Raw genomic sequence first — 12,939 nt, forward strand, 5'->3', positions numbered from 1 at the left:
CAGCAAATTGCCATAATCGATTATGTCACTGTTTATTTTCTGGCCTCAAGTGGACAATAAAGTTGTGAAGTTTCAATTACTTCCGGGGGCATAACAACAACAATCAAGATGGCTGAGGCGGAGAGAGATGACTGTGATAGACAGGGGTAAATAAAAACGCACCCTTTTCCATGGAAAGTGGACATACGGGCACATTTCGGATTCTACGAAGTTAATGGGAAACTAGACAAGAGTTACGCTTTGTGTAAATTCCATCTCAGGTATATAATTGTCATTGTTTTATAGCTGCTAAGAATAGTTGCACTTGACTGATTAAAAATTTGCCTTGTTGTGTACGGTAGAATTCTGATGCATCGTAGAATCGAATTGAATCGTTACCTGGTGAATCGCAATTGAATCGAATTGTGAGGGCAGTGCCAATGCACACCCCTATATAATTATTCGGCAAACTATACCTTTTGTGCCAGACAATCGCATCTTGAGGGAGAGCGCACTGGTAAACATGAGAAAAGCTCTCATATGTCATCTATTAGCTGGCGGCAGTTAGTGTAAATTTTTTACCGTAGTAAACGCGAATGGCATCTAAATATCGCTGCAGTTAAACACATACGAGGGGGCGTGCATCATCTGCGCTGAGCGTAGCTGCGTCTGATCGTAGTTTCAGATGGTGCAACAGGCGTGAATATTTTTTACAATGTCAGACGTAGCTAACCCCGATGTAGGACTTTACACCCAACTTTTTTACGTTCGGCTGGTGCAACCGGCCTCAAATGTTTAACTCTAGGGGAGTTGGAAAATGAGCATATTTTTTTTAAAAGTGTAATGTCCCTTTAATGCCACACGCCACTGGGGCGGTACTGTCCCATTGACAATTTGCCTAATATTTACCATTTCGATACAGATAAATATACATTTGATATCAATACGTACCTTTTAGGTGCTAATATGGACTCTTTAGGTGTAAGGGTAGCACCCCAAACCAAGTACCTTTATCTGAGAGTGTATAAATAAGCTGATCAATGATTTGCTTTGAAAGTAAACAACTTGAATGAGTCATATTGCTTCAGATGCTACCTTTAGGTTCATTTTGGAGCTTGAAGTTTTTGGACACAATTGACTTGGTATGAATGAACAGCTATTTAAACAACATGCAACACACTGCAAATCTTCAAGAAACAATAATTGTTTTATTGTTTTCAATAAAAATATTTAAAAAATCTTAAATTAAGATGAGCAAAATGACCCAAGAAAATAAGTCTGGTTTTTAGACCAAAAATATCAAATTTAAGTGATTTTGTGCATAAAACTAGCAAAACAAATCTCCTAATGGGGTTAGCAAAACAATCTTGAAAATTTTTCTTAAACACTAAATTCAAGAAATATTTGCTTACCCCAATGGCCGCTTTTTTGCTTGTTTTATGCACAAAATCACTTAAATATCATATTTTTGGTCTTAAAACTAGAATTATTTTCTTGGGTCGTTTTGCTCATCAAGAAAAAGCATCTTAATTTAAGAATTTTTTATATTTTTACTGAAAACAAGACACAAATACTAAGAATTTTTTTCTTGAAAATAATTTTTAACAGTGCACATTGTGTGCTGTAGGCGACAGAAAGTAACACGGTTGTGGAACAACATCATGAGAGGATTTAAATTTTTATGTGTGACCCAGGGCCGGCGCTAGCTATAGGCTGAGTAGGCAAATGCCTAGGGCCTCAAGCTTGGAGGGGGGCCTCCATAACTGCTAAATCCATGTGCGCTAGTCCGACAGCAATAAATACAGTTTTAAGGTGAGTTAGACTTTATGCGGCGCCGCCGCCGTAAGAACCGCAGACGTTTGACATCAAAGTAACGTGAGAACGATTGATAAGCAAACTCCTCTGTATGATTTCTCGATTCGCTCTCGCGGTGCTTTGAAATCATCCACCTGTGTCGGTTCTTGCAGCGCCTCATGAAGTTAAAGAAGCCTAGATGAACAGCATTCAAATCTCTGCAGCTGACCCACTTTGAGTGACGCTGAAAGCGGCTATCACCTCCTTTTCCTGCTTAGCAAAAGCGGCATGCAAAGACAGTTCAGCACATGATGCAGGTATTTTAAAATAATGCATTTAAAAAATAATCTTAGCTTTGTTCTGTTTATCAACATCATTTCAGGACAGATCAAACTTGAGCGCTGCCTACTCTGTTTAGACACTTTGAATGCGTGTGCACGATAGCATCGCGCGGGGAGCTGACTATCAAAATAGTCAAGTTAAAAAATTTTGTATTTAAAGTCAAACAGCACACAAAACTGGCGTTATTATGAATATTTAAGGTATAAAAAGGTATTGAAAAACATATGAATATATTCATAGATAACTTTATACTGTATATTGGTTCAGTAAGGGGCTGATCACACCAAACGCGTTTATGGCAGTTGTATGCGCCTTTTTTGAATGATATTCTATGGGCAGGGAGCGCTTGCGCGCTGTTTTTGCGCGCCGAATGACTTGCGGTTTTTGCCACTGGCCACAACACGCGCTTTTGAAGGAGCGCTGAGCGGAAAAGCGCCCAAAGTCAGTAGCGTCTTTCCATTGCCCAATCGAATGAGGGGAGAGGGACACTTTCTCAGATTATTCTGAAAATTAGAGGGGTGTGAGGGGCCTCCAACATAAATTTTGCCTAGGGCCTCCAAATATCTAGAACCGGCCCTGGTGTGACCCTTAAGTTGTTGCAAAAGGAATTTTTGTTACAGTTTTTACACCTAACATCTAACATTTTTACTCGCTGATCTTGATGCAACTCACAAGTCAGTTTCTTCGATGAACATAAAGGTGAAATCATAGGAGTTCATTCTTTCTACCCAAAAACTCAGATGGCCTTTAAATACTCGGCTGGTAACGCATCTCCTGTCTGTCAGGACAACTTTTATAGGCTTGGTAAAACTGTGGAGAAAGATGTTGCTGGTATTACTTTATTCTTCAGGCAGTCGAAGAGATAAAAAGGATGAAGTTTGTTTATTTTCTGTGCTCTTTGTTTGAAGAGAACTCTCTCTCAAGGCCACACCAGCTTGCCGAATGGCTGCATGTCCACCTTTAAGACCTTCAGCCATTTCAGATTTTCCTCCTCTCATTTTCAAGGCGTGTTTTCCTGCCCTCCGAGAGCACCTCTCCGTGGTGTGTAGGAACGGCTTTCCAGCAGGCACGGCTGATTGAATAGGAACCTGCTAAGCACAATGAGGGGCTTTTCATAAAATTGGGCTATTGAAACCCACGTGTGTCTGCAAACGCTGCGGGTATACGTTTGCCGTGGCCATTTGGTGAGGTGGGTATTATTGGTCATCTGACCTATGCATGTTTTGTATTTTAGAAAGCAAGTCTGATGTATGTGCGAGAACGTGTGGGTGAGGGAACTGATTATAACGCTCTCCCATTAAAATATGCACCTTGTGTAAAGTCCATTGGTTGTGCGCGAGACGAAGGAAGCGTTTACTTCTTCCCGGTGGACCGGTGCCTTTCTAACCTTCCTCATCAGTATTCCGGCAAGTTTGTGGCACACACACTTCCTACTGGCCACTGAAGCCAGATCAGTGCTCCCCCAACCCCCGCGCAGAACAGACACGCCCGGCGAGAGCGGCGCGCCGGGCACACTCATGAATACTGATCACCTAAAGCCCTAATTAACAATCACAGCCAAACTTATTTACATAAAGTCTGTCTCGGATGAAACGGGCCTCGGATGAAGCTGTCAGACAGATATCTGCACTTAAAATCCAGTGAAATCTATTGATTATTATGATGCCTTAGGTCTTGAGATGAATGCAACACGATCTCCTGGGAATTTGTATTTTAGTATTTCAACTTTCTTGACTAGTAAGTTGCTATAAATTTTAAAAAGAAAGTTGAAATAAATTAAACTAATTCAACTTTGTTTTTATAATTTATTACAACTTCTCACTAATCACGAAAGTTGAAATTAATTGTCGATTTCATTGTGCATTAACAAATATTAAAGGAAAACACCACCATTTTTCAATATTTTACTATGTTCTTACATCAACTTAGATGAATTAATACATACCTGTCTTTTTTCAATGCGTGCACTTCATCTTTGCACAGCGCATTGTGAATGTGTTAGCATTTAGCCCAGCCCCATTCATTCCTTAGGATCCAAACAGGGATGAATTTAGAAGCCACCAAACACTTTCATGTTTTCCCTATTTAAAGACTGTTACATGAGTAGTTACACGAGTAAGTATCGCTAGGCTAAATGCTAACACATTCACAACGCACTGTGCAAAGATGAAGTGCACGCATTGATAAAAGATAGGTATGTATTAATTCATCTAAGTTGAGGTAAAAACATAGTAAAATATTGAAAAAACTGTGGTGTTTCCCTTTAACATTTACAAAAAAAAATTATTGGTTATGCTAAAATTAACATGAACTAAGATTAACAATCACTGTAAAAGTATCGTTCATTGTTAGTTCATGTTAGATCATTCAATAACTAATGTTAACAAATTCACAAAAGGTCACGGGTTTGAACCCAGGGAACACACATACTGATTATAAAGTATACATTGTTCTGCAACATGATCTCACGGCAAGTTGTGTTATAGTCACGAAAAATGTGATTCATTTATTTGTGTCCATAGCACGAAATTTAGCTTTTTTTCGTGCCTTGGACACGAATTTCTATAAATAGTTTTTCTTTTTTGTGTCATTTTATGTATTGTTTTCTCATTTTTTTTCCTATTTTTAAATCATAGTCGCTTGGGGTTGGGGTTAGATTTGAGGTTTGGGTTAGGATGTACTTTTATGTAATTGATTTCTACCTACCGAAGTGTAACAGAAAGGGATTGTAACCCCAAGCGGCAATGGTAAAAAAAATAGGTAAAAACTACATAAAATGCCACGAAAAACAAAGTCATGCCATGGACACGAAAAACTATTTATAAAAATTTAGACATTTGTGCTCAAGGTACAAAAAAGCTTAATTTCGTGCCATGGACACGAATAAATGAATTAAATTTTTCGTGACTTTAACACTACTTTCTTTGAGATCAGTCTGTGAGTTGCTTTGGATAAACTTGTCTGCCTAATGCAAAAATGTAAAATCGTGCAATTGCTGCTTTATTTTAGTCCCCTATAGGGGTTTCGACATGAAGATGTAATTGTTTTCACAGGGAGGAACATACATTTTCTTCTGAGTATGAAAAATAGGGTAAACTCATGATATTGTTGCTGTGTTTTACCCATACTGTATATATGTGCAAAAGGAGTAATAGTTTTTAACTGAAGGTATGCCTGACCTTTCCAACTGTCCAAAAATGTCAGTTAAGCTTTCAGGCACAGAGCTGAGTTTCTCTTTAACATCGCCTCCCACAATCTCTGACATTTCCTCTGATGTCACCACATTGTAACCCCCACAATGCCGTGCGTTTGGCCTCTCCTCCCTGCCCTTAGCCGGAAAGACACAGAGAGAAATGACAAACACACAGAACACATTTAGTCTAGAAATGAACAATAGAACAGAATGCCCACTTACACTTGGCATTACATCAAATATCTTTTTTCTTTAACTAATGGTCAGCTCTGTCACATTATGTCCTCTTTGCTTCAATTACATGCAGAATATTACCAGTTTTTCTATTTCTTTTGTTGCATTCTTTAGCAGCATACGTGAAAGAAAACAGGCCTACATTATTTTAGCAAAAGTGATTGTAAACCATTTTAAATGTCAAGTGGAGATTGTCCTCTTGAGTTCCTTCTTTCTATTTTTCATTCTGTCAGATTATCTCTGTTTCATTTTCTCTGCCATTTGACATCGGGGTCATTAACGTGTCACGGCTTCGCTGGCTAATATGCAGAAATATTCGTAATTTATGCTAAGCTTGTGCCTTTTATGCGAAATGATAATCAGAGACAGAGACATGAGTGCCTCTGTAATTAACAAACATTAGAAATGTGGATTAGGCTGAGATGATGTTTAGTTTCTTTCCACACGCTGAATATGTCTGGGATTAATTAATATAATTCATCATGTTCATATTGCATGTTACCTGTGACAAAGAATAATGTGTGTGTATAGGGGGTATGAAGTATTCTGTATGTTATTCATTTAGGATGGGGGTGGTAAATGCTCTGTATGTTATTCTTTTGGGACTTATACAGTTTGTGAAATTGCATTAGTAAAGCAGTTTAATGATCTTGCACTATTGTTTTATTATATTGTGTATTAAATATTACTGTGCCATTCATACCACGGGGCTGTTGAATGCTTTATTCTGATTGGTTGAGAAATGTTTCACAGTTATGCATTATTTATATATAACACAAACCTGACCTGTCAAATGTTTTAAAATCACCAGAGCAATGTTTGTGGTAACTGTGGTATAAGTTGAATAATTCGGACCTTTGAATTATTTGAAAATAATACACCGCTTTGCATTGTGCCGCGTTACCACCTTTGGTGTTTATTATTTTTGAATAATTCAACCAGTCATTCCTTACATACACGAGCATCGAAAACATTATATGTGGGTGGGACAAGACCATAGACTGTAAAAAAAAATTGACGTAGTGTCCGTGACGTCACCCATAGGTTTCTGAGGATCGTTTTTAAAGCTTAGTAGGCGGTGTCTTCCGTCGCCATCTTGGCATCGAGTCATTGCACATCACTCCGAACATGGGTAAAGAGGCGGGAGGTGGGTGAAGCTGAGGTGACTGGATGCTGAAACCACGCCCGCCAAGGTCGATTTTAGTGACAGCAGTGGCTGTCCAACCATCACTCAAGTGGCCACGTCCTTAATTATGCAGAACTTTAAGGCTTAATATAATTTAAACGGATGAGTTACAAAAAGATGCACTCCCCTCAACGTTGTCCTGAAGGGAAAAATTAGCTATATAGACCAAAAACACTTTTTGTACCAGGCTGTAAACATACTATTTTCTACTGTAAAGTTGGCCATTTTAACATGGAGGTCTATGGGAATTGACTCCCTTTTGGAGCCTGCCTCTAGCGGCCAGTCGATGAATTGCAGTTTAAATCACTTCCGTATTGGCTTCATTAGAGAGATCGGAGGGTTGCCCCTCGGACAAGACCCAGCCACTTTTAAAGACCAATGATTTTGGACCCATTCACTTTCTCTCTAATTTAGTGCAAATGTATGTTCGCTTGTCAGAGCGTCGTCAGTCAAATCCATTCAAGTTGAGGAATGCCCTAATAAATGAAACTCCATTCCGCGTTTTACCTAGTCTTGACTTCCACGCTGCTGCTTCCCGCTTCCTCAAATCCATTCCACTTGAATTAAACTCCATTTCTTGTTTTTACTACTTTCTTCAACTGTACCAGCGACACAACAAGGTAAGTAAAGCTTTTTTGTTTAATTAAAAGGCACCAGAATAGAAGAAAATGGCATCTAGTCCAGTAAATGCTTTGAATCCACCCACATTTTGTGCACATTAATCATCAATTTTAATCTTATGATAAAACTAAATGGCAGGAATTATATTTAATTGTGTGAAAAAAATATTTTATTATAAGAGATAAAGAGGGAGAGAGAGCACCCATTCTTACTTTTCTCTCTCCATCTTTCGTATGTGAAATGTGCTGTTGTATCATAGGACAAATTTTTCGGAGGACATGAGAGAAAGAGAGAGTAGGCTACCTTTTGTGTGCAAACCATGTGTAATGTTCTCATTGTATTGTGTGATACATTCAATTTGTTCACAATAAAGGGCGAGAGAGAAAGAGAGAGAGAGACTGGACACTCACAGTTGGAGTCTTCTGGCAGGACGCATGCGCTCTAGGAGATAAAGCTTCTCCGCTTTCTTTTCGGCAGCTGGCGTGAGCTTCTGGAATTCCAACATGGCAGTAGATGTGGTCAGTATTGCTATGGTGGTCAGTCTCTTCAGCCCAGACCTGGAACCGGTCCAGAACATCACCGACCCGGAGTAACCCGCATCCCTCCGCTCTCAGTGGCACAGCAGACCGGTGTCTCCGTTCACCGGCGCTACACAGGTAAATCTTTCACTTTGTTTGTGTCCAGCTGTCCGCTTATATCGGGGAGAGACAGGGGCCATGCAACCGCACGGACAGCGCTCTCGGACATTCGGACACAGGCCCGATCCAAACAACAACACGCGCTGATTTTGTTCGGCCATGCTAAAAATGACACGAAATTCTAGTAGTTTCTACACAAGACTTGAAGTTTTATTATTGGGGTAGAGTTTTACAGTAAGACAGTATTGAGTCGTTTGTGTGGTGTTTTGTCCAGACGAAAGTGACAGAGACGTTTGTACATATCAGCACAATCCAGTATGATCTTATACATTTTTCTTGGCATACTTTATTAGATTATGCACGAATTAGATAAAGAAATACGTTTAAATAATACCAAATAATAATGTATTAGCCTATTGTATAAATCAAATGTTTATTATATTTAAATAAGAAGATTAAAACAATAATATTACTTATAAACTTAGCCTACATGAAAAAAATACTGTGGTAAAATTCCTATCGATAGTGTTTTTGAACCGTGCCGTAGATATTTATAAACGAAGTGTGCTGTTGCCTATTACTTAACTGTATTAAATTAGGACTAAACTATTTTTTTCGTGTGGGAAATAATCAAATAAAAAAACCCACTTTTAATAATTCAAAAAAAGAAAACAAGAGGAACTAAAAGCTTAAACAAATTAAATCCATTAGCACTGGTTTACTTAAAATAACAAACATAATTTTCTCCGTCATATTTTTTGTCTCTTTTTCTCCGCAGTTTGGAGTCGACTAAAGACTTTGCTTGCATCTGGATTGAATGCGGAGCAAGTTCAGCACACAAAAGTGTTTATAATAAAGTCTGTGGAAATCATTTAAATCCCTGCTGTGTGCTCCGTCTATCCATCACTTTGTTGATGTCAAGCAATATGATCAGCGGTGTGTATGGTAGGTGACATTTCTCAGTTTCATTTTAAACATGCGATGTCTCTAGCAGCGTGTGACTTTTCCTTATGCAATTATTTATGGTTTATAAATGTCAGCCATGCATATGCATTCGTTATTCTCATATTTTTTGTGTCTTCTGATTGCTACTTATTTAAGTCTTAATACCTTGCATCCAGTGTCTTCCTCTCTCTCACTCTCTATTTATTTATTTTCTATTTAAGCGTTTTTCCAATCTGTTCACTCGGATATTTCATTCATGTCGGTCGCGCAGGACCCAGATTGATTTTCATCGTTATGATAGCATTTTCCTGGCTCGCGTCAGGGGAAGGAGAGTTGAGATTGGAGGTTACAGTCCGTAATCATGTAGCGCTGTATCTCAGGTCCGCTGCGCGCTGACTGCGACTGCTAGACGGGCGCCCGCCGCTCTGATGGGATTCTGGCGGGAAATCATCCGTGAGCGCGCAGTGTGGTGGTTGGTTAGGTGTGCATAATTTGGACTCGGATGTATTACAAGATGACAGCACTTCATTTTCCAATACTCCTATCTTTCTTTGTCTGTCTGTCGATCTCTCAGTCATCTGTCGCCTTGTCTGTGGTGTTTTTCTGTCAGTATTTGGGGTCACTGAGGTAATCACACTCTACACGGATAAACTGGAAAGTTTGATAGACTGCTGTGAATATGAACAAGACAATCGCAGTGCCATACTTTTCCTTCTTATCCTATGCCCTGTACGTTTTAGTGTTTTGTTACGGGAATTTATACATTTTAGTGTGTGGCATAGCCTACTGTACTAGCCTAACATGATTGCCTATATAAACACGTCACGTTGTGATTACACCAAAAATATCCTCTTTATGTTTCAGCTTTTTCTTTATTTTTTTTTTCACATTTTCTTATATAATGTTTGCTATATAATTAAATTTATAGTGAAGCATCACTAATTTAAAGTCCCGATGTAGTCAATAATGTTATCACTTAAAACGCATCTTTGAGCATCATAATAGCAAGTTTTACCTGTCACAGTAATTTCTTTATGCTTTAAAACAGCTTGAACGTAACTTTACACCATTGTTTTCTTTAGTACATGGATCTATGAATATGCATATTAGTCTCCGCCTCTACTCAATCACAGAGCCTGGAACATAGATATGAATATGCGAGCACTGAGGCTATTCTGAGTTTATTTGTGTGCGCAAAAGATGCAAAATGTAACCCCCCCCCCCCCCAAGTGCCTCTTACCCATTTTCTTGTAATTGATGATTTTCTATCATGCTCTTATGTTCAGTTTCAGTAATTTCATAATGGCAATGAAACGGTTATTAGTCGGTAACTAAAATGCCTTATTTTCACAAATGTCACTTTAGTCATTTCATTGGTATTTAAAAAATTTAACAGTCTTTTTCTGCAAAACTACGGTGACTGACAGGGGTCAGTGCACTGCAACAAAAGAAAAAACACATGCAAATAGAAAAAACACCAGCAAATCAAGAAAACATCTTCATCAGTTTGACAACACATGCGCTGCATATACTAGCAACACAAGCAAATACAGAAACACGTTGCAAATCCTCACAACACAAACAAACACAGAAACGCATTGCAAATACTCACAACACATACAAATACAGAAATGCGTTGCAAATTCTCACAACACAAACAAATACAGAAATGCGCTGTAAGCAGAACAAACGACAATGGAAGTGTTACAGAGGGATCACAAAAAGTGATGCACCGTCTGGGAAATGTTGGCCATTTCTCAAATAAAAAGTGCATCCTCAAGAGTTCTCATTTTAAGGCAGCATATGTATTAAACACTGTCTCGTTTCAGAATTAACAATTATTAAGTTGACCGTTATTCTTAGTTAATCGTAAATTATTGTAATATACTTATGACTTGCAAATGTAATGCTCAGTTGTTGTTTTTTTTTAATTGAAACAATTAACAGTAATATAGATAATAAAGCACACAGTGTATCCAGATATAAACTGTCCAAAAAAAAAACACAAAATTAGATGACATAAAAGAGAAAAAGACAATGTTGCTGGGGTGAGTTCTGTTATACAAAAAGTATGTAAAATACTTTATAATTAACAATTATAAAGTATTTTATATATGAAAATAGTTAGGCTACATGCCTGCAAAATCTGACAAGCTTTCTGGCATGTAAGGCTCAGTTAACGGAAATAAATCTTGATGACGTATGCAGCCTGCATATGCGACCGCTGGAAGATGCAGCCTTCCGTTTAAGAAACGGACGTTTTTGGTTCACTTATCATTCATCCGTGAAGTTTGTGTATAGCTGAAACTTACATTTTATTTATACGTAAACTCTTTGGACGAATGATAAGTTAACCAAGGCCTTTTCTTAATCGGAAGGCTTTTCCAAACCTGAAGGCCTAATCTGAGGCCTTTTCCTAATCTGAAGGCTGTATTTCTTAATCAGCAGCCTTCAGATTGAGAAATGGCCTGAAACATTTCCCAGACCGTTGCATCACTTTTTGCGACCCCCCGAAACACTTAGGTCGTCATTTGTTCTGCTTGCAGCGCGTTTTTGTATTTGTTCTTGTTGTGACAATTTGCAACAGGTTTTTTGTATTTGTATGTGTTGTGAGTATTTGCAAAGCATTTCTGTATTTGTTTGTGTTGTGAGTATCTGCAGTGCATGTGTCGTCGCACTGATGAAGATGTTTTCTCGATTTACGGGGTGTTTTTTTTATTTGCATGTATTTTCTTTCGTTGCAGTGCAGTGACCCCTATCAGCCACCATACAAAACCCTCTAAGTGCATGCAAGCTTTTTTGGCAAAATCCTCCACTTCTAAAAAAAATCCACTTCTTTGGACAAGACATAGGGAACATTTGCAATATCACTAAAGATGCATCTAGAAACATTTCAAATGATGAAAATCTAAATTAAAAAAGAAACTAAACCACAGTTTAGAAGGTGCTGTGATCCATGTGACACATCAAATTCGGGTTCTATTCAGGTACAAGAGCTCACAAGGGAAACAAGTTTGAATGTGATCCATTGTCGTTTCACGCTTTGCCGTTAATTTAATTAATCTTCTGTCCTGTACAATTAGAGAACTTTTTTAAAAATCGGAGTGGCTTTTGTTTTATTAAGCAGATTTTAAGCTAAGGTATTTGATGAACATATAATGCATGACAAGAGCATTCGGTTAATATCATTATCTAATTTTTACGGAGGTGGCGTTTAGCTGCTTTTGCTGAAAAATGATGTGTGGAATGTTGAGCACATCATGCTCTTATTGGCCCCAGTTTTGGTTATGTACAGTAGCAGAAGAGATGAGGGGCTATTAGACGCTGTATGAGCAAAGTTTTGCTTTTGTCTAATATAGTACAGTGCATAATGTGTAGTACATCATTTGTGACATCACTGTAGTTTTGAATACTATTTATGACAGATAGTATGCAAATTGGGGCACAAGGAATGACTGTACGACGTGTACTACAAAGTAGTACAGAGTATCATCACAGTGTGATATCATTTTCAAAGTCAAACAGAGGGATTCCTCGCATTTTACATTCTTTTGGCAGAAAAGCAAAAGAGAGTAATACACTCATGTATATCAAAGAAACAGGGACGTCTCTAAAACTAACTCCCCTCATTCTTTTAAAAAAAATCAAAGACTGTCACCCTTATGTCATTCAAAACGTTTATTCTGTTTAAAATGAATCAATATTTGGGGACGCAGAATAGGCACACACATTGGCTGAGGTAAAGACCAGCCGTGAATATTTCAGCCTGTTCAGCCTTTATAGTATCAAAGGCGGCTCTAATGCTGCTTTTGCTCTGTGTTAATTAAATACCACATCAGAGCCGGATAAAGTGGTCGTCGTCATGGCAACCAGCACGCTCCTTGTTTCGGTTCAGCATATTGGGCTGTGAATCAACAACGAATGCCAAGACTCATTTCCAAAGTTGCTGTTTATACACTCGGAGAAAACACTGGGTTGTTTGAACCTATTGTTGGGTACTATAGATA

At 38.3% G+C, this 12,939-nt stretch overlaps 1 protein-coding gene across 2 annotated transcripts in view; it reads left to right on the forward strand.

The window, feature by feature from the left end:
• The first annotated feature begins 187 nt into the window (after positions 1 to 187).
• LOC135783297 (fidgetin) overlaps positions 188 to 12,939 on the forward strand; it is a 31,787-nt gene continuing 19,035 nt past the window's right edge. Inside the window, exons 1-3 of one of the 2 annotated variants that reach the window (XM_073815283.1) lie at positions 188 to 260; positions 7,827 to 8,005; positions 8,766 to 8,932. In XM_073815283.1, the coding sequence (XP_073671384.1) occupies positions 7,863 to 8,005; positions 8,766 to 8,932 (310 nt within the window). In that variant the 5' untranslated portion in view covers positions 188 to 260; positions 7,827 to 7,862. Of the gene's footprint in view, positions 261 to 7,723; positions 8,006 to 8,765; positions 8,933 to 12,939 lie in introns of those variants that run through there. The other variant, XM_073815284.1, reaches the window with a different exon arrangement.

The sequence above is a fragment of the Paramisgurnus dabryanus genome, chromosome 7 (assembly GCF_030506205.2).
Source record: "Paramisgurnus dabryanus chromosome 7, PD_genome_1.1, whole genome shotgun sequence".
NCBI lineage: Eukaryota > Metazoa > Chordata > Actinopteri > Cypriniformes > Cobitidae > Paramisgurnus > Paramisgurnus dabryanus.